The sequence below is a fragment of the Saccopteryx leptura genome, chromosome 1 (assembly GCF_036850995.1).
Source record: "Saccopteryx leptura isolate mSacLep1 chromosome 1, mSacLep1_pri_phased_curated, whole genome shotgun sequence".
Classification (NCBI taxonomy): Eukaryota; Metazoa; Chordata; class Mammalia; order Chiroptera; family Emballonuridae; genus Saccopteryx; species Saccopteryx leptura.
The window spans coordinates 15,724,677-15,750,450 of record NC_089503.1 but is presented as its reverse complement, the minus strand read 5'-3'; the positions used below and the strand labels follow the sequence as shown (position 1 = coordinate 15,750,450).

At 34.2% G+C, this 25,774-nt stretch overlaps 3 protein-coding genes across 4 annotated transcripts; all 3 read left to right on the top strand.

The window, feature by feature from the left end:
• Positions 1-1,812, top strand: OR8K1 (olfactory receptor family 8 subfamily K member 1). 2 transcript variants are annotated; one of them, XM_066360461.1, is made up of 2 exons: positions 1-906; positions 1,768-1,812. In XM_066360461.1, exons 1-2 carry the CDS (start codon positions 1-3, stop codon positions 1,810-1,812), a joined length of 951 nt encoding a protein of 316 aa, XP_066216558.1. The 2 variants fall into 2 exon arrangements, with proteins under 2 accessions (XP_066216558.1, XP_066216557.1); XM_066360460.1 differs by lacking the exon at positions 1,768-1,812 and having other exon boundaries at positions 1-1,012.
• Positions 1,813-9,655: 7,843 nt separating this feature from the next.
• Positions 9,656-10,640, top strand: LOC136388638 (olfactory receptor 8J1-like). The gene has a single exon (XM_066360459.1). The coding sequence runs from the start codon at positions 9,656-9,658 to the stop codon at positions 10,601-10,603; it is 948 nt and encodes a 315-aa protein (XP_066216556.1). The 3' UTR covers positions 10,604-10,640.
• Positions 10,641-19,506: 8,866 nt separating this feature from the next.
• On the top strand, positions 19,507-20,454 carry LOC136388637 (olfactory receptor 8J1-like). The gene has a single exon (XM_066360458.1). The coding sequence runs from the start codon at positions 19,507-19,509 to the stop codon at positions 20,452-20,454; it is 948 nt and encodes a 315-aa protein (XP_066216555.1).
• The last annotated feature ends 5,320 nt before the right edge of the window (positions 20,455-25,774 follow it).

The window sequence follows — 25,774 nt, the reverse complement described above, 5'->3', positions numbered from 1 at the left end:
ATGGAGAAATGCAATCATACTGCAATGACCATGGTGACTGAATTTATTCTCATGGGGATCACTGATAACCCAGGGCTGCAGCCACCTCTCTTTGGAATCTTCCTGATCATATACCTGGTCACAGTGACAGGCAATCTGGGCATGGTTATCCTCAGCAATTTGGACTCTAAGCTACATACTCCCATGTACTTTTTCCTTAGACATTTGTCAATTACTGATCTTGGTTACTCTACTGTCATTGGCCCCAAAATGATGGCAAACTTTGTGGTACACAAAAATACAATTTCCTACAATTGGTGTGCTGCCCAGCTAGCACTGTTTGAGATTTTCATCATTAGTGAACTGTTTATTCTATCAGCAATGGCCTATGATCGCTATGTAGCTATCTGCAAACCCCTTCTCTACATGGTCATCATGGAAGAGAAAGTGCGCTGGATGTTGGTACTTGTACCCTATCTCTACAGCACACTTGTGTCGCTAGTTCTTACAGTTAAATTATTTAGACTGTCCTTTGGTGGTTCTAACATCATTCGTTATTTTTACTGTGACTGCATCCCTCTGCTATCCATGCTCTGTTCTGACACACATGAACTAGAATTGATCATCTTGGTATTTTCAGGCTGTAATTTGCTCTCTTCCCTCTTGATTGTTCTTGTATCCTACCTGTTTATTCTTGTGGCCATTCTCAAAATGAAGTCAACTGAGGGCAGGTATAAAGCCTTCTCCACCTGCAGCTCCCATCTGACAGTGGTGGTCGTGTTCTATGGGACACTATTGTTTATTTACTTGCAGCCCAAATCCAACCATACGTTTGATATTGATAAAATGGCCTCTGTGTTTTACACCTTAGTGATCCCTATGCTGAATCCATTGATCTACAGCCTAAGAAACAAAGAAGTAAAAGAGGCACTGAAGAGAACTTTAACTAATCAGTGTAAAATCCCCACTTAATATCTTAATATTTAGTTTGCAAATGTAGGTCGTTGTTTACTGTTCTATCAATCAAATTATAGCATTAAAAGGTAGAAATGTTTCACCAGGCTAAGTTTTCTTCTTCATTTAGATAAAATATTTCCTCTTACACCCCTCTCCCCTCATAGTGTTCTTCACTTCAATTAAATAAATAAATATTGTAGCCAGATAATTTAAGTTTCGAGCTATTTTTCAAGGTCAGGTTGGAACTTATATTATTTAGAAATAAGGCAAATCACACCAAATTTTTGTTTGAATTTAAATATGCAGAGATTTAAAAAATGTCTTAAATATTTGAAATGATGTGACACTAATAAGAAAATTAGTAATATATATTTTATAGTAATCACTATGTAATAAAGATAAAGAAGATTGAGTCATGAAGAATGTGTAGGCAAGATAAGAGGCAAGAAACTAAGTAAATGTGTGATTGATATAATACTATTTCAAGAATCTAGGCTTGTTAACTATTAACAAGACAGTAGGGAAAAAAACAGTATTTTCAGCAAGGATGCTAAAGAAACTAAATTTCCATCTGCAAAAGAATGGAGTTGGATTCTTACCTTATACCATTCACAGAAATAAATTTAAAGTGGATTAAAGACTTACATGTAAGAACTAAAACTAGAAAACCCTTAGAAGAAAACAGAAAGTTTTCTGACAATGCATTTGGCAATGATTTTTGGATAAGACACCAAATGCAGAGGCAACAAATAAAAAATAGACAAATTGTACTTAATCCAGTTAAAACTTGCACATCAAAAAAAAACACAACATTATCAACAGAGTGAAAAGGCAACACACAGAATAGGAAAAAATATTTGCAAATTATGTATTTGATGAGAAATTACCACCCAGAATATTTAAAGATGTCCAATAACAAAGTAACAAAGACAAACATTCTAATTAAAAAAATGAGTGAAGAACTTGAATAGACATTTCTCTAAAGAAGATATACAGATGGCAATTAGTACAAGAAAGATGCCTCAATATCAATAATTATTACAAAAATGCAAATCAAAATCACAATGAGATTCCAGTTCACACCTATTTAGATGTGTTACAAAACAAAGTAAACAAAATTAATGTTGGCCAGGATGTGAAGGAATTTGAACCCTTGTACATTGTTGGTGGGAATGTAAAATGGTACAGCTGCCATGAAAAGAGTATGGCTATTCCTCAAAAACTTAAAAATAGATGTATCATATGATCCAAAATTCAATTTCTGGGCATTTCATCCAAAAGAATAAAAAGGATTAGAAAGATATTATACATTCATATTTATAACAGCCTTATTCACAATAGCCAAAAAGTAGAAGCATCTTATATACCTTTATGTTTATTGATGGTTGAGTGGATATACATGTACCACAGAATATCATTCAGTCTTAAAAAGGAAGGAAATTCTGAGAGATGATACAAGATGAATTCACCTGTAGGATATTAGGCTAAGTGCTATAAACCAGGTAAAAAAAAAAAAAAAAGAAAAAAGAAAAAAACAACTACTGTGTAATTCCATTTACCAGCTACAGCTAACTGGACTAGTCAACCTCATAGGAACAGAAAGTAGAATGGTGGTACACAGAGGCTGGGCCAAGGGGGAATGGGGAGTTAGTGTTTAATGGTTTAATGAAGACAGAATTTCAGTTTGGGAAGATTATAAATTCTGAGATGGATTGTGGTGATGAGTATATAGTAATGTGAATGTAGTTAATGCCACTGAACTGGTATACTTAATATTGTAAAAATTATAAATATTGTTGTGTTTCCTTTGCCAAAATAAAGAGGTTAACTGCAAATATGTCTGAGAGATAAGGTATTTGTGAGTAAATAGCTGTATGTAAAGAAGCTTGGAAATAATGTGGACTTAAACCTGGAAAGAAATGAGGTATGCAGGGTTTATCATATTTGGCAAAATTCACAAAATTGAATGGCATTGGGATAATTTTGCAGCAAATATTCTATGACTCATTCAGGATTAAGATACACAAGCATTCAGACAATTAACTGTGGTAACTTCAGAACTCAAGCTCTGCATTCATACTCTCTGGAAGCAAAAAGCAAACTCTTAAAAATAATTAGTAGAATTTTGCAAGCAAAGAAAATTCTGTAATCCAGAAAAAAAATCACAATATATCATGTTTCCCGAAACTTTCTTATTTGAGAATTTATCATCAGCTTCTTTCTTGGCCAAAAAAACATTATTTTATTGTTTTAATCTTAATTATTAACATACAACTGTGGAGTGCAGGACAATCACTTTGTATTTGGCCAGCTCTTTCTGTTTCTAAATCTTTGTTTCATCAATCTTTGATTGATGGAAATGTTGTTATTTTTAGGTTTTTAAAATTTTTTTTGCCACTATAAACAATGCTGTACTATGTAGCCTTGTGCTTATAACATGACATAGTATTTTTTTTATTTCTTAGATAAGCAATAAAGGTTCTTTTAAATCCTAATAATATGTGGTTAAATAAATGTTTTACATATATGCATAGTAATTTGAAAAGCAATTAAACACAGAATAAAGGCTATACATTGTGACTTTCTTTTCCCCTAATATTTTTCTTATTTTACAAGAAAGGATAGTAACATTTTCTGACACATAATTTTCATTATGCTATGATAAAATTTCAACTTGGCAGTAATAGGTAAGTAATTTCAATAATAGGTCCAGACTGTCATGTCACAAAGGACACACAAGGGGTGTCTGACTGAACTGCTAGAGGAAGATCTGGTTAAGGAACCAATCCCTGGTGGCATCTTCCCCAAGGATGTAAAACTTGGGGATTCTAGAATCATCTGTGCTTCAGAGCTAGGCTATCAAAGGTTTATAGAGCCCCATAAATTTCTACTGACACAGCCATGTAGAGATTCTCACTGAGACCCTGAAGCAGACTGTCCATTAGAGGTAAGCAGAAAATATTGTCTTATTTTTTATCCTGGCCTTTGAAAGATCCCAAATGGATATCATACATAATCAAATACTACAATACTTAATGTAAGGTTTGTTCCCAAGATTTATAACTTGATTGAGGAATACAAGGTGTTGAATATGATCCAGCTATTTATGTTTCTAAATCAGAGCTGACATCATTATGTCTTATGTTCTTAAATTATATCACTACTGAGGCAATGAATATTTGCTCACCGAGATTACATATATCATAGTTTTATTTTTGCAGTATTAGCTTAAAAGAAAACTATGTTTCACAGGATAACCAATGAAAGAAAACTGGATACACAAATACTGAAACTCCAAATGATACTCTTTTTTGAGACTATAAGTATTCATCATTAATTTTTCTCAAGAAAATTTTCCAATAGATCTGATAACATGCAGACAAATATATAGAGAGAAGCATAATATGTTATCAATGAGTATTGATACTAACTTAGATAAGCCATCCATCTGATAGCAAAATGTATCTGCAAATATTTTATTTGAGAAGGTCTCATAATGAAGGACTTTTTTTGAAGAGAAATGATACATAAACAGGAACGAAACGTAAAGACACTGCAGACCCCCAGAACCTGGATTGATAGGACGGAACTTTTACAGCATTCTCAAGGAGAGAAGAAAACCAGGAGGAGAATGTTCATTTACAAGGTTACTCGTACATCCACTGACCTAAAATGGGATGCTCATAAATAAATCTACTTTCTGTATCTTTAACCTCATAATATTTTGATAAAAGTATTATAAGTACATAGAAATTATTTCTACTTGCACTTTTCTAAGACTATTATTGTTATTCAATAGCCATAAAACATTGATGGTAATAAAGACACAATTCGCTTAATTCTCCCAGTTACTCATTAGTATGCATAAAAAGTGTGAAAATGCCCAGAGTATGATCAGAATGACATCAGTAAATGCTGCAAAATTTCAGTCTGTAAGCCTCATTTGACATAGTATTCCTTTCCAGATCCTGAGTGTATGGATCCAGTGCTACAGAGGGTGGGCAGACTTCTTTCAGATAGCATGCCACCTCTCACTCACAAAGAAATGAAGTCATATCTCAGAAGAATCAATATGAGTCAGGAACAAAGAGCCAGAGATGAACATTTATCTTCAATGTATTCCTAGTAGATTACGGTGACTATAAAAACGATATGAAACTGATTTATAATACATTAAAAATGAGGCTAAGGCACATCTGAATTATTCTTTGAAAAGCTTAGCTTATCTATCTTAATTACTCAAAGAGCTTTAATGTTTTGATTTTTTTTTTTTCAGAAAAATGTCATAGGCACATGCTAAAGGATTGTGATTACAAGAGGGAAAGGGTGAGGAAGGTAGACGTGGATAAAGGGCAGATGGACGGATGGTGATGGAGGGAGACTTGATTTGGGGTGGTGAACACACAGTGCAGTGTACAGAGGATATATAGAATCGTGCATCTGAAACCTACATAATTTTATTAACCACGGCCACTCCAATAAATCTAACTAAAAATTAGCTTCAATGATACCACTGAGTACCTGCTAATCTGAGAGAATCATGACGTAAAGACCCAGAAGGAGACAATCGTCAATGACAGTTTTAAAGAAAGACAACCTAAGAAGTAGAAGAGGAGAATGAATGCTTAGGCTGTGAAAGCATTTATGGAAATCAGCAAATAATCTACTATGAGGCTTGAAACAGAAAATTTGGGGATGTATATAATGTTTGTGATTTAAAATGGTTGAGTATTAAAATGTATTATTGCAATCTAATATGAAGGCTATAACCAGGAAAGCACCAGATTTCAACAGAAATAGAAGAGGGATATAATTCAGAAGTGTTCGTGTTGGCTGATAGGTGATATGGTGCCTGAGGGAGACAGTGGAGAGAATGAAAACTGCAGAGAAAATATTTAAAATTGTAAACACAGAGAATGCAAGATAGAAAGATGGGTACTGCAAATATCAAAGGAGACACTCTGTAAAGTATATGATTGTCTAAAGCAGGGGTAGTCAACCTTTTTATACCTACTGCCCACTTTTGTATCTCTGTTAGTAGTAAAATTTTCTAACCGCCCACCAGTTCCACAGTAATGGTGATTTATAAAGTAGGGAAGTAACTTTACTTTATAAAATTTATAAAGCAGAGTTACTGCAAGTTAAAGCATATAATAATAATTACTTACCAAGTACTTTATGTCGGATTTTTGCTAAATTTGGCAGAATAAATCTTTATAAAACAACTTACTATAGTTCAATCTATCTTTTTATTTATACTTTGGTTGCTCCGCTACCTCCCACCATGAAAGCTGGAACGCCCACTAGTGGGCGGTAGAAACCAGGTTGACTACCACTGGTCTAAAGCAATAAGCCATACACATGAAACCAATATGAAATAATATTAAAAGCAATCTGCCATTGAAAATAAAAGGAGCATGGAAGGGAACACAGAAGCAATATCCGGCAGAGTAGTGTTTGGTTATAAAAAGAAAGCTAAACTCTCAGAGAGTCTATCCCTGCATGGAAAAGGATGGATTGATCAAGGAATATATAAGGAATTTTAGTTACAAATTTTGGAAAAAAGATCTTGAAATAAATGGAAAAATATGGCATCATTATTTAATTGATGTTTCTTAAGAATCTGCAAGCCCCCCCACACACACACACACGTGCTCCAAATGTAAACATTAGCTTGCTTGACTCATCAGTATGTAAAGTTTACTTTGTCCCAAATATCTTTGGATCACTTCATCTTAAACCATAGCTTCTAAAATGCAAAAAAAATAAAAAAAAATAAAAAAATGAAAGAAAGAAAGAAAAATTAATTAATTAATTAATTTTTGGCAAAAAAGTCACTAAATTCTTTTCTGTTCTATACCCCTGATTCTGTCATTTTCTAATATCTTCCTTATACAACTTATAATATGAATTATTTTGGAAATATCATCTTGTTTTCTGCTCCCAACTGTTAAATTGACCTTCTGTCTATCTCCAGATTCTCACTTTGTCCCAATAAACATTAACTTCTACCAAGAATCTTAAAACAACTCATTTTTTAAAATTTCCACTAATAAATTTTACCCCTCCCCAAGTCTATAATTTATTATCATTGCAACAGCAAAAGGTGACTGTTATTCATCTAACTTAAAAATATCTCAATGGCTTACCATTCACTTATAATAAATTTTAAATACATATTGTAACCTACATTGGTTGATTCTGCTAATTCCCTACCTCTTTGTTATTTTCCAGTCACACTGGCCTCCATTAAGTTTCCCCTCAAAACAAACAAACAAAAAACTAAGTTCTTTTCTATCTCAGAGCAAGATTCCTGCCTGGAATCCTGGAATGTTCTTTTAATTTATTAAATAATGGGTGTCTTCACATGCTTTAGGTTTCATTCAATCACCATCTCAGAAAGGTTTTCCTCTAACATCTCATACGAAAGAATTCTCCCAGGTTATTCTGATGAAATTTTTTGTTTAATTACTTATGGCACTTAGTCCAATCTTCAATAGTCTTGTTCATATGTTTCCTTATCAGCCCTTTGTCTCTTCCATAGAACTGAAATAAAAAGTCCATGTTGTGAGAAATAAGTCATTAATCTGAAGCTTGAGCATTGCCTGGTACAAGTAAGAGATCAGCAAATCCTTGGTAATTAACCTGATAATAAATAAATAAAAGGATGATTCAAAGAAACCAAGGGGAAAAATTATTTTGTCAGAAACAAATAGACATCAAAATAACTCCAAAAAAAATAAATAAAAATATATTAGCTGTTATTTTTGTTTTATTTTTCCAATTTTCTTACATTGGCACTGTGGAGTGGTTTTCTATTTTAATGTCTATTTAATTTTTTTATATATAGAGAAAATGTCAACAACCCTGTGTTTTTGTAGTTTAGACATTATGATATTTAGTCTTTATGAAAACCACTTTATTAAGGTATGGTTGCATATAAAAAGCTGTACGTGTTTAATGTATATGACTTGATGAATTTGGAGATAAATACTCATTAGAGAAACCATCACTACAATAAAAATTCATACCATCCAAAACTTGCCTTCTCTCCTCTTTATTTTTTATTAATATTTTATGTGTATCTATACTTAAAATTTAGTTAAACAGTAGGTTTTATGTGAAATAATCATGTAGTCTTGGCTCTTGAGAGTTCACTCCAAATCTTCATATAAGAGACTATTAAAGCCCTGGCCTGTTGGCTCAGTGGTAGAGCATCGGCCCTGCATATGGAAGTTCTGAGTTCGATTCCCAACCAGGGCATACAAGAAAAGCGCTCATCTGTTTCTCCACCCTCCCCCTCTCCTTTCTCTCTCTTTCTTCACCTCCTGCAGCCAAGGCTCCATGGGAGCAAAGTTGGCTGGGCTTTGAGGATGGCTCCATGGCCTCCGCCTCAGGCACTAGAATGGCTCTGGTTGCAGTGGAGCAATGCCCCAGATGGGCAGAGCATCACCCCTAGTGGACATGCCATATGGATCCCGGTTGGGTGCATGTGGGAGTCTGTCTGTCTGCCTCCCCGCTTCTCACTTCAAAAAAAAGAGACTATTATAGAGCTTCTTTGGGCCAGTTGCCTACCACTGGTACCAAGAACTGTAGTGGCAAAGACTCTAGTTGGCTTAGCTATGAACTGGTAACCACCCTTAACACAAAATTCTCTGGAAAAATTTTCATTCATATTATAATCATAGCATGGAGTTGTTTGGCAAGTGTATATAATATAATAATTATAGAAGCTTTTAAAAATAAATGTTTTCTACTATTGCAAAAATAAAAACTATCAAAATTATTTGTAAAATATTAAGAAAAAATTAACAAAAAATCAAGGTCAAATGTATTTTACTAAACTAAAAAATAATGTTATGAAATTATATAAATAAATATACTGTTTAAAATAAAAATCATAGAGAGTATATGAGAATTTGCATACAGTTGTGAGGCAAGGAGGAAAAGAATTATGAGAGAGAAGAAAAGAAAATGTATTTTCAGTAAAACAGAATGGACTGAATCACAGAAGTGATAAAATTTTCACAGAGATTATTTTTTAAGGTGAAAATATAATCAGTAAGATGAAAAATATATCTGTAGATATACCTTTATTTCTGAGTTAATAAAGTGAAAAATTACAATAAATAGTTAACAGATATGGAAAGTAGGATAAGGAAGTTCAAAGTGCTATCTAATAGAAGCTACAGTAGAGAGAATAAATAAAATGGGGCAGAATAGTGATTAGAATTATCCATTTTGACAAAAGAAACAACAAGAAGTCTAGGATGAAGATACTGACAATTCAATTATTGACAGTATTGGGGACATACAATTCTTTAAGCCTTTCTCCCACTCAATTCAAGAGACATAGGATGAACCATGAATTCAAGTGTTTGTTTGCCAACTAATAACGTACTTATAATTTAATAAGATTATAAGAACAAAAATTCTCAAAATTCGTGATGCTAAATCATCTGCTTAAATTACCATAGTTGCTTTCTCTCTCTCTCTCTCTCTCTCTCTCTCTCACTCCCTCTCAAATGATTGAAAAATTTATTTATTACACCTAGAACCTTGAGTTTATTAACCAAGTTAGAATAATACATGATTCCAGAAAATCTCCCCAAAGGAATTGCCCTTGTCATCAATGGTGGTCCCCAAATATAGTTTCTCAAACTTTCTAACCACTTCTCCTTTGCTTCTCCTCCAAACAGATGAATTCTCAAACTCTTCCATGGCTTCTGCAAATTTCACCAGGGTCACTGAGTTTATTCTCACAGGTGTCTCAGACGCTCCAGAGCTCCAGATTCCACTCTTCTTTGTTTTCCTGGTCATCTACGGGCTGACCGTGGCTGGGAACCTCAGCATCATCACCCTCACCAGTGTGGACTCTCGACTTCAAACCCCCATGTATTTTTTCCTCCAACATCTGGCTATTATTAATCTTGGCACCTCTACTGTCATTGCGCCCAAGATGCTGAGCAATTTTTTAGTAATGAACAAAGCCATCTCCTACTATGAATGTGCCACCCAACTGGGAGGGTTTTTGGTTTTCATTGTCGCTGAGGTTTCCATGTTGGCTGTGATGGCCTATGACCGCTACGTGGCCATTTGTAACCCTCTGCAGTACAAGTTGATTTTATCTCGCCAGATCTGCCTTCTGCTTGTATCCCTCACTTACCTCTACAGCTTTTCCACAGCTACTGTGGTTTTGTTTTCTGTGTTCTCTATGTCTTACTGCTCTTCCAATGTAATCAATCATTTTTACTGTGATTCTGTCCCTCTGTTAGCATTGTCTTGCTCTGACACTTACTTTCCAGAAACAGTAATATTTGTATTTGCGGCTACAAATTTGATTTGTTCCATGGCTATAGTTCTAGTATCTTATTTCAACATTGTTCTGTCCATTTTAAGGATACACTCATCAGAAGGAAGGAGAAAAGCCTTCTCCACCTGTGCTTCACATCTTGTGGCAGTCACAGTTTTCTATGGGACACTACTCTTCATGTATTTGCAGCCGAGAACTCACCATTCACTGGACACTGATAAGATGGCCTCTGTGTTCTATACACTTGTGATCCCAATGCTGAACCCCATGATCTATAGTCTGAGGAATAAGGACGTGAAGGCTGCCTTAAGGAGGTTTCTGACAAATGTATACTGCTCTTATAAATTAATGTAACTTTAGACCTCTGTAAGTAAGTGAAGAGATGGGTAAGATAGGCTGCCATTGTGTAGAAGAGGTAAGTTGGTCTTTCTAAGCAATCCTGGATATTAAAAGGAGCTAGGACTTGGGAATTATAAAATAAGCTAAAGGTCTTGTGGTCATGTGGTTAATACAGAAACTAAGTGTTACTAACTCACTGTGCTAATTAGAATGCAGGTAGCTAGATTGAAAGCAATATTTCCAGGAGTCAGGAGAAAAATAAGTTAACCACAATTAAATCAATTGAAACTGAGCAATAAAGTATAGATAAGAGAAAGAAGTCAATCTTTTTTGTTTTGTGGCTTCCTTTTTGATTCCTGAATGTGTTTGGATATAATGGATCGTTTCATCTTAAAGAAGTGTAATTGCAGATGACTGGAAACCTTTTAATGGCTAAGTTAAAATTTAATAGACAAGTTTAGTTAAAATAAAGCTACATAATCCTTCCCTAATATTGTTTGGATTAAGAAATACACACTACTGGTGAGTTAATATTTTGAATGCTAACCAATATATGATTGAAATGTTTTTATTCCAATTCACATCACTTATACAACATTTTTATGAAAAACACACAATACCATCATTTCATGTGCTTTCATTCTGGGTACTATTTGATAAAGTTAGTAGATTTTGTAAGTCTGCTGGAATAACATCAATATTCTGGAAAATCTATAGCACTGACCACAAAGTTAAAGATAATCAGTACAATCCAGAGATGATTGCATTTTCACTCATCTCTCTTTTGTCTCTCAAGAGCTTGTGTACACAAAGACCACATTTTGCATGAACTCTGCGCTAACACAGTGCTTCACTCATGTTGTGTACTCATTCAACAAATGTATAGGTTCTCTATGTCTTAGTACTCTCCTAGTTCTTCAAATAAGCATTTTTAGATTTTAAAAATATATACACTACTCCAATTATGCTGCTTCAATATACACTCATATTCCAAGTAAAAACTGTGGCAAATTAAACCAGCACATGAACCAGAGAGTCTTTATCATAGACACATATATTTTGTTTATTTCCCCCCTTTTTTAATGTACTGGAATTTATTATATTAAGAGTGGATTTTAAGTGTTCTCATCACACACAAGAGAATAAACAAACAATGTGAGTTGATAAATGTGGCAATTAGCTTGCATATTGTAACCATTTCATAACGTATATAAATAAAAATTATGTTGTACACCTGAAATATAAGTAATTTTTATTTCTCAGATGTAAAATCAATAAAGCTTGAATTATTCAACATTTTTAATAAATTGTTATTATTTTAATGGGGTAACATTAATAAATCAGGGTACATATGTTCAAAGAAAACATCTCCAGGTTATCTTGTCATTCAATTATGTTGCATAACCGTCACCCAAAGTCAAATTGTCTTCTGTCACCTTCTATCTGGTTTTCTTTGTGCCCCTCCCCTCCCCCCTATTCTTACCTCTCCTCCCTCCCCCCCATAACCACCACACTCTTTTCCATGTCTCTTAGTCTCGTTTTTATGTTCCACCTATGTATGAAATCATGCAGTTCTTAGTTTTTTCTGATTTACTATTTCACTCTATATAATGTTATCAAGATCCATCCATTTTGTTGTAAATGATCCAATGTCATCATTTCTTATGGCTGAGTAGTACTCCATAGTATATATGTACCACATTTTCTTTATCCAGTCATCTATTGAAGGGCTTTTTGGTTCTTTTCATGTCTTGCCCACCGTGAACAAAGCTGCAATGAACATGGGGCTGCATGTGTCTTTACGTACCAATGTTTTTGAGCTTTGGGGGTATATACCCAGTAGAGGGATTGTTGGGTCATATGGTAGTTCTATTTTTAGTTTTTTGAGGAACAACCATACTTTCTTCCATAGTGGTTGTATTACTTTACATTCCCACCAACAGTGGATGAGGGTTCCTTTTTCTCCACAGCCTCTCCCCAACATTTACTATTACTTGTCTTGTTGATAATAGCCAATCTAACAGATGTGAGGTGGTATCTCATTGTAGTTTTGATTTGCATTTCTCTAATAACTAATGAAGAAGATTTTCCAACTTTTAAAAATAAATAATAAAAAAGAACAAACTACATAAACTGAAATAAATAAATAATTACATTCCAAATCATATTAACTTTATTTATCGTATTAGCTTCAGATCCTGTCTCTAAGTATATTTATTTTTTTATGAATGTTATTTGCTAGAGCCACAATCTATACTATACTGCAAAGACTCTGTCACATATATTTTTCCAAAATTCTATTATTTCCATTAATTTCCACAATCTACAAATAAAGCTAAATAATATGAATAACATTCTCCAGTATTATCCATACAGAAGGTGCTTTAAGGAATTGTAATACACAGGAGCACTAAACCTAAGAAAGCAAATACCGAACTGTTAATGGCAGTTACCAGCAGGAGTGGACTGGGATAAGTTGGGAGGACAATAGTGGAGGTGAGTGTGAATGTTCACTTTGTAGTCTACATTCTTCTGGCTCACTTGAATCTGTATCGATGGGAGTGTTCCTCCTCCCACTTCTCTCCCTCTCTCTCTCTGTCTATATCTCTATCTCTCTTATCTCTAAAAACAATGATTAAAATCCTTTCTTAAAAAAAAGTTAACTGAATTGTAAAAAAAAAATTGTTAGAACTAATAAATTCTGTAAAGTTGCAGGATACAAAGTCAACACATAGAAAACAGTTGCATTTTTATATAATAACAATGAAGAATCTGAAAACTACAAAAAAATTCTATTCACAAAAATATCAAAAGGAATAAAATGCTTATGAATAAACTTAACCAAGGAGGTAGAAAACTTGTACAGTGAAAACTACAAAAATTGCTGAAGGAAACTAGAGAAGACACAAATAAATGAAAAGCCATTCCATTTTCATTGATTGTAAGACTTATTCTTAAAATGACTATATTACCCAAAACAACCTGCAAATTAAATGTATGCTCTATTAAGATCCCAATTACATTTTTTCAGAAGGAGAAAAATCCCCTGTAAAATTCATATGGAATTTCAAGGGACAGTGTTTAGCAAAAACATAGATAAAAAAGAACAAAGTTGGAGCTCTCATACTTCCTGATTTCAAAACTTACTGAAAGTACAGTATTCAAAATAATTGGCATAAATAATGACATATAGACCAATGAAATAGAATTCAGAACCTAAAAATAAACCCTCACATATATGCTCAAATGATTTATGACAAGTGTACCAAGAAAGTACGGAAAAAAAAACAGTATCTTCAGCAAGGATGTTAGAGAAACTAGATTTCCACTTGCAAAAGAGTAGAGTTGGATTCTTACACCATTTACAAAAGTTAATTCAAACTGGATCAAAGACCTAAATGTAAGGACTAAAACTATAAAACTCTTAGAAGAAAACAGAAAAAATTTCACCACAATGTATTTGGCAATGGTTTTCGGTAGTGACACCAAGTGGAGGGACAACAAATAAGAAATTGATGAATTAGATATAATCCAAATTAAAAATATGTGCATATCAAAAGACATTATCAACAGAGTGAAAAGGTAATGGACAGAATAGAAAAAAAATATTTGCCAAGTACGTATTTGATGAAGAATTACTATCCAGAATATTTAAAGAAATCCTACAACTTAGTAACAAAAACTCCAATTAAAAAATAGGCAAAGGACTCAGACATTTCTCTAAAGAATATATACAGATGTCAATAAGCACCTGAAAGATGCTCAATATTAATAATTATTACAAAAATCTAAATCAAAATCACAATGAGATGCCAGTTCACACACATTAAGATGTATGTTGCTGGTGGAAACATGAAATAGTACAGCTGCCATGAAAAGAATATGGCTGTTCCTCAAAAAATTAAAAATAGATGTATCATATGATCCAAAAATCAATTTCTGGGCATTTCATCCAAAATAATAAAAAGGATTATAAAGATATTTGTACATTCATATTTACAACAGCATTATTCACCTTAGCCAAAAAGTAGGAGCATCTTATATCTCTTATATCTATTGATGAGTGAATGGATAAACAGTATACAGTGTACACATAGCTAGGAATATCACTCAGTCTTAAAAAGGAAGAAAATTCTGACAGATGATACAAGATAAAATAACCTGTAGGATATTAGTTTAAGTGCTATACGCCAGACAGAAGAAAACAATTACTGTGTGATTCCATTTACAAGCTAATTGGACTAGTCAACCTCATAGGAACAGAAAATAGAACGGTGGTACAAAGAGGCTGGGCCAAGGGGGAATGGGGAGTTAGTGTTTAATGATTTAATGAAGACAGAATTTCAGTTTGGGAAGTTAAAATTTCTGAGATGGATTGTGGTGATGAGTATACAGTGATGTGAATATATCACAGTTAATGGCACTGAACTGGTATACTTAATATTGCAATAATTATAAATATTGTGTTTCTTTTGCCAAAATAAAGAGGTTAACTGCAAATATGTCTGAGAGATAAGGTACTTATGAGTAAATAGCAGTGCTGTATGTAAAGAAGCTTGGAAATAATGTGGACTTAAACCTAGAAGGAAATGAGGTACACAGGGTTTCTCACATTTGGCAAAATTCACAAAATTGAGCGTCATTGGGATAATATTGTAGTAAATATTCTATGACTCATTCAAGATTAAGATATATAAGCATTCACACAATTAACTGTGGTAACTTCAGAACTCAAGCTCTGCATTCATACTCTTTCTAGAAGCAAAAAGCAAACTCTTAAAAAAAATTAAAAGTTTGCAAGCAAAGAAAATTCCGTAATCCAGAAAAAAAAATCACAATACATCATGTTTCCTGAAACTTTCTTATTTGAGAATTTATCATCAGCTTCTTTCTTGGCCAAAAGAAAGTAACTTCAGAACTCAAGCTCTGCATTCATACTCTCTGGAAGCAAAAGCAAACTCTTCAAATAAATTACTAAAAAATTAGAGAAAAGAGAATTCTGTTATGCAGGAAAAAAAGAAAGAAAAGAATACTGTACATTATATTTCCTGGAACTCTCTTACTTGAGAATTTATCACCAGTATCTTTCTGGGCCAAAGAAAAGATTATTTTATTGTTTTAATCTTAATTATCAGCATACAGTTTGAGTGCAGGACAATCACTTTGTATTTGGCCATCCTTTGATTGATGGAAATGCTGTTATTTATAGCTTTTTATTTTTTGCTGCTGTAAACAATGCTGTACTATGTAGCCTTGTGCTTATAACATGACATAGTATTGTTTTTTATTTCTTAAATTAACAATAAGGGTTCTTTCATATTCTAATAATGTGTGGTTAAATAAATTTTTTATGTATATGCATAGTAATTTGAAAAGCAATTAAATACAGAATAAAAGCTATACATTGTGACTTTCTTTTCCCCTAGTTATTTATTTTTATTTTACAAGAAAGGATAGTAACATTTTCTGACACATAATTTTCATTATGCTATGATAAAATATCAAGTTTCCAGTAATAGGTAAGTAATTTCAATAATAGGTCCAGACTGTCATGTCACAAAGGACACACAAGGGGTGTCTGATTGAACTCCTAGAGGAAGATCTGGTTAAGGAGCCAATCCCTGGTGGCATCTTCCCCAAGGATGTAAAACTTGGGGATTCTAGAATCATCTGTGCTTCAGAGCTAGGCTATCGAAGGTTTATAGAGCCCCATAAATTTCTACTGACACAGCCATGTAGAGATTCTCACTGAGACCCCGAAGTAGACTGTCCATTAGAGGTAAGCAGAAAATATTGTCTTATTTTTGTATCCTGGCCTTTGAAAGATCCCCAACTGGACAGCATGTATAATCAAATACTATAATACTTAATATAAGGTTTGTTTCCAAGATTTATAACTTGATTGAGAAATACAAGGTGTTGAATATGATCCAGCTATATATGTTTCCAAATCAGAGCTGATATCATTATGTCTTATGTCTTTAAAAAAACCAAGATTAAATATATTATACTTCTGCAGTATTAGCTAAAAAGAAAACTGTGTGTTTCAGAGGATAACCAGTGAAAGAAAAATGGATACACAAATACTCAAACTCCAAATGATACTCTTTGTTGAGACTATAACAATTCATCATTAATTTTTCTCAAGAAATTTTTGCAATAAATCTGATAACATACAGACAAATTATAAAGAGAAGCATAATATGTAATCAATGCATATTGACACTAACTTTTAGATAAGCCATCTCTCTGACAGTAAAATGTATCTGCAAATATTTTAGTTGAGAAGGTCTCATAATGAAAAACTTCTATTTGAAAAGAGACGATACATAAACAGGAACGAAACATAAAGACACTGCAGACCCTCAGATCCTGGATTGATAGGACGGAACTTTTACAGCATTCTCAAGGAGAAAATAAAACCAGGACGAGAATGTTCATTTACAAGGTTACTCTGACATCCACTGACCTAAAATGGGATGCTCATAAATAAATTTACTCTCTTTATCTTTAACCTTATACTTTTTTAATAAAAATATTTTAAGTACATAGAAACTATTTTTATGTTCTCTTTTTAAAGACTATTATTGTTACTCATTAACCAAAATTATTGGTGGTAATAAAGACAATTCACCCATTTTGTATTTTCCCAGTTACCTATCAGTATGCATAAGAAGATTGAAAATGCCTAGAATATGATCAGAAAGACATTAGTAAATACTGCAAACTCTCACTCTGTAAGCGTCATTTAATAGTGTTCCTTTCCAGATCCTGATTGCATGGATCCACTGCTACAGAAGGTGGACAGACTTCTTTCAGATAGCATGCCACCTCTCGCTCACAAAAAAATGAAGTAATATCTCAAAGAATTAATATGAGTAAGGAACAAAGAGCCAAAGATGACCATTCCCCAGGAGGATTTAATGGCAGATGTACAGGGCATGCGCCCTGGGACCCGACTTCTGAAGGGCCCCACAAAACCCTAACTTTACACATTTTTCTCATGACACTAAGTTTGGTTTCATATGTGCAATTTTAACATTAATAGTACATAATATTTTTATTTATTTAAAAATATGGTTAACATGTATTTTTATTTTACCCATCTCTCTCTCTCTCTCTCTCTATTTTTTTAAAGGGCCCAATATTTTCTTCTGTGCCCGGGGCTTCAACTGAACTTAATCTGCCTCTGCATTTATCCTCAATGCGTTCCTAGTAAGTTGATGTGACTGTAAAAGTGGTATGGACCTGATTGTGAAATGCATTGAAAATGAAGCTAAAGCATATCTCAATTATTTTAAAGGCTCAGATTATCTATCTTAATTACTCAAAGAGCTTCAATTTTACTTTTTTGAGGAAGAAAACTCATAGACACAGACAACAGCATGATGGCTCTAAAAGAGAAAGAAGGTGGGGGGTAGAAGAAGGTAAAGGGTGTTAAATGGAGATAGGGAGAGACTTGAGTTAAGGTGGGGAACACACAGTGCAGTGTACACATGATGTATCCTAGAACTGTGCACCTGAAACCTGCATCACTGTATTAACCAACATCACTCCAATAAATCCAATAAAAATAAAATGTTTTAATGACTGTCATTGCCTACCTGCTGATCTAAGAAAATCATGATGTAAAGACCCAGAAGGACACAGTCATCCATGACAGTGTTATTGTAACTGCCTAACTAACTAAAAACTAACTAAATAAATAAGAAGATGATTCAAAAAAGCAAAGGGGAAAAATTATTTTAATGTAAGAAACAGACATCAAAATAACTCTAAAAGAAACAAATAAAGATATATTAGATGTCAATTTGTGTGGGTTTTTTTTTTTCATTTTTCCGAAGCTGGAAATGGGGAGGCAGTCAGACAGACTCCCGCATGCGCCCGACCGGGATCCACCCGGCATGCCCACCAGGGGGCGATGCTCTGCCCCTCTGGGGCGTCGCTCTGTTGCATCCAGAGTCATTCTAGCACCTGAGGCAGAGGCCACAGAGCCGTCCTCAGTGCCCGGGCCATCTTTGCTCCAATGGAGCCTCGGCTGCGGGAGGGGAAGAGACAGAGAGGAAGGAGAGGGGGAGGGGTGGAGATGGGCGCTTCTCCTGTGTGCCCTGGCTGGGAATCGAACCTGGGACTCCTGCATGCCAGGCCGACGCTCTACCGCTGAGCCAACCGGCCAGGGCCTGTGTGGGTTTTTTTTTATTTTCTTACATTGTCACTGTGGAATAGATTTATATTTTTATTTTCACTTAATTTATTTTTATATAGAGATAATTATTTTAAGGAGAAAATAAAATCAGTATGCTGAAGAATAAGTCCATGGACATATCTCCATTTATTGTGTAGTCAATAAAATAAAAATGAGAAAAAACAGTTAACAGATGTGAATGGTAGAATAAGCAAGTTCTGTGTGCTATCTAATAGAAGCTACAGAAGATTGAATAAAATGGGGCAGAATAGTGACTAGAATCATCTATCTTGAAAATAAAAGCAAGAAGTCTAGCGTAGCGAAGTTATAAGACAATTCAATTATTTGGAGATACACAATTTTTTAAGCCTTTCTCTCACTCAGTTCAAGACACAGAAGATGAATCTTGGATTCAAATGTTTGTTTGCAAACTAAAAACAAGCTCATAATTTAATAAAATTGTAAGGCCATAAATTCTCAAAATTCGTGATGCAGAATCATCCTCTTAAATTACCATTGTTGCTGTTTTTTCTGTCTCAAATGATTGGAAATTCATTATTACACCTAGAACCTTGAGTTTCATAACTGAGTTAGATTAATAACATGATTCCAGGTAATCTTCCCAGAGGAATTGCCCTTGTCATCAATGATGGGCCCAGGAAATAACTTCTCAAACTTTCTAACCACTTTTCCTTTGCTTCTTCTCCAAACAGATGAATTCTCAAACTCTTCCATGGCTTCTGCAAATTTCACCAGGGTCACTGAGTTTATTCTCACAGGTGTCTCAGATGCTCCAGAGCTCCAGATTCCACTCTTCTTTGTTTTCCTGGTCATCTATGGGCTGACCGTGGCTGGGAACCTCAGCATCATCACCCTCACCAGTGTGGACTCTCGACTTCAAATCCCCATGTATTTTTTCCTCCGACATTTGGCTATTATCAATCTTGGCACCTCTACTGTCATTGTGCCCAAGATGCTGAGCAATTTTTTAGTAATGAACAAAGCCATCTCCTACTATGAATGTGCCACCCAACTGGGAGGGTTTTTGGTTTTCATTGTCGCTGAGGTTTCCATGTTGGCTGTGATGGCCTATGACCGCTACGTGGCCATTTGTAACCCTCTGCAGTACAAGGTGATTTTATCTCGCCACATCTGCCTCCTGCTTGTATCCCTCACTTACCTCTACAGCTTTTCCACAGCTACTGTGACTTCGTTTTCTGTGTTCTCTATGTCTTACTGCTCTTCCAATGTAATCAATCATTTTTACTGTGATTCTGTCCCTCTGTTAGCATTGTCTTGCTCCAACACTTACTTTCCAGAAACAGTAATATTTGTATCTGCGGCTACAAATTTGATTTGTTCCATGGCTATAGTTCTAGTATCTTATTTCAACATTGTTCTGTCCATTTTAAGGATACACTCATCAGAAGGAAGGAGAAAAGCCTTCTCCACCTGTGCTTCGCATCTGGTGGCAGTCACAGTTTTCTATGGGACACTACTCTTCATGTATTTGCAGCCTGGAACTCACCATTCACTGGACACTGATAAGATGGCCTCTGTGTTCTATACACTTGTGATCCCAATGCTGAACCCCATGATCTATAGTCTGAGGAATAAGGACGTGAAGGCTGCCTTAAGGAGGTTTCTGACAAATGTATACTGCTCTTATAAATTAATGTAATTTTAGACCTCTGTAAGTAAGTGAAGAGTTCGGTAAGATAGGCTGCCATTGTGTAGAAGAATAAAAAGGTAAGTTGGAGGACTTACAGGTTTGTAAGCAACCCTGGAAATAAAAAGGAAGTAGGATTGAGGAATTATAAACTAAACTAAAGGTCTTGCAGTCATGTGGTTAACACAAAATCTGTTACTAATTTTGCTGAAGAGTATGCAGGTAGCTAGATTGAAAGCAATTTTTCTGGGATTCAGGGGAAAAATGAGTTAACAATAATTAATTAAGTGAAAGCTGAGCAATAAAATATGTATAAGAAAAGTAAGTCCATCTTTCCTATTTTGTGTCTTCCTTTTTGATTCCTGAATGTGTTTGATTATAATGGATCATTTTGTCTTTTTTTTAATCTTATTTTTATTAATTTTAATGCAGTGACATTGATAAATCAGGGTACATATGTTCCGAGAAAACATCTCCAGATTATTTTGACCTTTGATTATGCTGCATACCCCTCACTCAAAGTCAAATCGTCCTCCGTCACCTTCTATCTGGTTTTCTTTGTGCCCCTCCCCTTCCCCCACTCCCTCCCTCTCCTTCCTCGCCCCCTCCCCACCCCTCCACCCCACTCCCTGTTACCATCACATTCTTGTCCATGTCTCTGAGTCTCATTTTTATGTCCCATCTATGCATGGGTTCATATAGTTCTTAGTTTTTTTCTGATTTACTTATTTCACTCCGCATAATGTTATCAAGGTCCATCCATGTTATTGTAAATGATCTGATGTCATCATTTCTTATGGCTGAGTAGTATTCCATAGTATATATGTACCAAAGCTTTTTAATCCACTCATCCTCTGACAGACACTTGGGCTGTTTCCAGATCTTCGCTATTGTGAACAATGCTGCTATAAACATGGGGATGCATTTCTCCTTCTGGAATTGTTCTATGGTGTCCTTGGGGTATATTCCTAAAAGTGGGATGGCTGGGTCAAAAGGCACTTCATCTTAAAGAACTGTAGTTGCAGGTAGCTAAAAACCTTTTTATGGCTAATTAACAAATTTAAACTGACAAGTTTATTTAAAATAAAACTGCCTAATTCTTTCCTAATATTATTTGAATGAAGAAATAGATACTACTGGTGAGTTTATATTTTGAACGCTAACAAATATATGATTGAAATGATTTTTATTCCAATATATATCATTCATATTACTTTTGCATAAAAGGCACACAATACCATCATTTAATATGCTTTTATTCTGATTACTATTTGATAACCTTAATAGATTCTATAAAAGTTTTCCTTTCTCTTTAATTATCAGTCTTCTTTAGAATGTATATTGAATGTACTGCATTGTGCCATTAATATGCATTCAATGGACTATGTTTGTGAAAGTTTCTTACATCATTAAAATTTTTTTAAAATTAGGTTTTGTTCTGTTTTCTGATAGTTTTTGATCAGTCAGTGTACCCCAAAATCTATTGTATAACTTTGAATATAAAGAGGTGACCAGACTATATTGCTGATGTATCAAATCAGAATTGGGTTAACCAATGTAATAATCAATTAATGAAGTACTATTTATATAGTGCACTTAACCATGTTGGGTATTTTCAATAAGGAAAAACCATAATCCTTTTTGGAAGTTAACTTACCCAAAACATTTAGACTTCTAGATTAGCCATGTACCTGATAAAGGAAAGCTATCCCAGAAAATATTTTATTTCATTTGAACCCTTAAGTAGAGAAAGAATATTAAAACAGTGTTTAATTATAAAGTATATTAAGTCTATATTTTAAAACAGGGGTCCCCAAACTACAGCCCGCAGGCTGCATGCAGCCCCCTGAGGCCATTTATCCGGCCCCCGCCGCACTTCTGGAAGGGGCACCTCTTTCATTGGTGGTCAGTGAGAGGAGAACATTGATCATCTCATTAGCCAAAAGCAGGCCCATAGTTCCCATTGAAATACTGATCAGTTTGTTGATTTAAATTTACTTGTTCTTTATTTTAAATATTGTATTTTTTTTTTTTACTTTAAAATAAGATATGTGCAGTGTACATAGGGATTTTTTCATAGTTTTTTTTTATAGTCCGGCCCTCCAACGATCTGAGGGACAGTGAACTGGCCCCCTGTGTAAAAAGTTTGGGGACCCCTGTTTTAAAAAATTATGTATAAGCTAACAATGCTGTAAGTACTACTTTATTTAGGAGGCTATTTCTAAATACCTTTGTTAATCTTCATAATTTTCTACATAAAACAATTGAGTAAATACTCTCCAATCTTATGTGTTTGTACCTCCTCTCATCTCAGGGTACTTGGGTTTTGGCTATTGCTTCTCGTTATTACTCCTCTATAAGAGTGTCATGTTGGAAAAAAAAAAGAATACCTAGAGTGATTAGTTGATGCACTATGAATTTATTACTTTATAAATATGTAGACCTCATTATTAATTTATTTATAGAAAAAGGTAATCTTATAAAAATTAATATTTATTAAAGGAAATGAGAGAGTATATCTCTTTATATTTTTAATCTAAAGTTATATTGTTTCATGCCAAACAATATGATGTGAGAGGGGAAGAGTAACATCAAGGATGGGTGGTCAGGTGCAAATATGAACGTGTGACACAGAAGACCAAAAGAGAATAGGTGGAGGAGAGTTAGAAAGCATAGAGATACAGTAAATTTGTGACCTGTGCTGTATGTATTCATAGCCTACATAGGATACATCGTGTGTATGTATAAACTAATATTAAGGCCTGCCTATAATTATAAAAATAATACAAAAGTATCACATTACAGTGACAAGCAGTATGGCACAAGATGACCATGTCTTATTTCTGAATTGCGACTTGAGCATATTAAAGGTAGGGGAAGGCAAAAAACTAGAATCTAACATATCAGGCTCAGAAAACTGCCCTAAAGCCTTGTAGCTTCTGATGTTCAATAGGGAATGACACTCTTTATTGTTCCCTATTTATGAAGATAGAAACAAACCATAAAGACGCTGAACATACAAGAATTAGATTGTAATCCACAAAAACAAAGTTGAAACAATTTCTAAACTGGGGGCAAATGTCATCACAATTTCTAAACAAGAAGATAATAAGATAAGCTAGCTAAGGGTCATCTAATATGACCACAGTTTTGAGACAAAAAATTAATTCTGATTTGTAAATTCATTTTTGTGAAAAGACAATTAAAATAAGTAATAAAATGGACAAGATTTAATTTCTGATTGTTTTAATTATTACAAAAGACACTATATCTGGCTGTATGCTTAGCAATTTATAGTTATTATTTAGTTGGATAATCGTAGCAATCCATTTTTGCAACCCAATTTAAAATAGAATTTGTCTTTTTTTCATTTTTTTTATTATTATTTTTAATGAGGTGACATTGATAAATCAGGTTACATATGTTCAGAGAACACATCTCCAGGTTATTTTGACATTTGATTATGTTGCATACCCCTCACTCAAAGTCAAATTGTCTTCTGTCACCTTCTATCTGGTTTTTGTTGTGCCCCTCCCCTTCCCCCTCTCCCCCGCTCCCAACCACCAACCTCTTGTCCATGTCTCATTTTAATGTCTCATTTTAATGTCTCACCTATGTATGGAATCATATAGTTCTTAGTTTTTTCTGATTTACTTATTTCACTCCATATAATGTTATCAAAGTTCATCCATGTTGTTGTGAATTATCCGATGTCATAATTTCTTATGGCTGAGTAGTATTCCATAGTATATATATACCAAAGCTTTTTAAACCACTCCTCCACTGATGGACACTTGGGCTGTTTCCAGATATTCGCTATTGTGAACAATGCTGCCGTAAACATGCGGGTGCATTTCTCCTTTTGAAACAGTGCTATGGTGTTCTTGGGGTATATTTCTAAAAGTGGGATAGCTGGGTCAAAAGGCAGTTAGATTTTAAATTTTTTGAGGAATCTCCATACTGTTTTCCAAAATGGCTGCACCAGTCTGCATTCCCACCAGCAGTGCAGGAGGGTTCCCTTTTCTCCACATCCTCGCCAGCACTGATTCTGTGTTGTTTTGTTGATGAGCGCCATTCTGGCTGGTATGAGGTGATATCTCATTGTGGTTTTAATTTGCATTTCTCTAATGATTAGTGATGTTGAACATTTTTTCATCTGCCTATTGGCTATCTGTATGTTCTCTTTGGAGAAGTGTCTATTCATTTCTTTTGCCCATTTTTTGATTGGATTGTTTGTCTTCCTGGTGTTGAGTTTTACAAGTTCTTTATAAATTTTGGTTATTAACCCCTTATCAGATGTATCATCAAATATGTTCTCCCATTGTGTAGTTTGTATTTTTATTCTGTTCTTATTCTTTAGCTGTACAAAACTTTTTACTTTGATATAGTTCCATTTGTTTATCCTGTCTTTTATTTCACTTGCCCGTGGAGATAAATTGGCAAATATATTGCTGTGAGAGATGTCGGAGAGCTTACTGCCTATGTTTTCTTCTAAGATGCTTATGGTTTCACGGTTTACATTTAAGTCTTTTATCCATTTTGAGTTTATTTTTGTGAATGGTGTAAGTTGGTGGTCTAGTTTCATTTTTTTGAAGGTAGCTGTTCAATTTTTCTAACACCATTTGTTAAAGAGTTTGTCTTTACTCCATTGTATGCTATTACCACCTTTGTAAAATATCAGTTGTTCATAAAGGTGTGGATTTATTTCTGGGTTCTCTGTTCTATTCCATTGATCTATATGCCTGTTCTTATGCCAGTACCAAGCTGTTTTGAGTACAATGGCCTTGTAGTATAACTTGATATCAGCAAGTATGATACCTCCCACTTTATTCTTCCTTTTCAAGATTGATGAGGCTATTCATGTTCTTTTTTGGTTCCATATAAATTTTTGGAATATGTGTTCTATATCTTTGAAGTATGTCATTGACATTTTAATTGGTATTGCATTGAATTTATAAATTGCTTTGGGTAATATAGACATTTTAATGATGTTTATTCTTCCTAACCATGAGCACGGTATATGCTTTCTCTTGTTCATATCTTTCTTGATTTCTTTTATCAATGTTTTATAATTTTCCGAGTACAAGTCTTTAATCTCCTTGGTTAAATTTACTCCTAAGTACTTTATTATTTTGGTTGCAATAGTGAAGGGGATTGTTTTATTAATTTCTCTTTCTGACAGTTTGTTGTTGTTGTATAAAAATGCCTCTGATTTCTGAGTACTAATTTTATATCCTGCCATCTTGAAGAATTCATTTATCAGGTCCAGTAGTTTTTTGACTGAGACTTTAGGGTTTTCTATATACCATATCATATCATCTGCAAATAATAA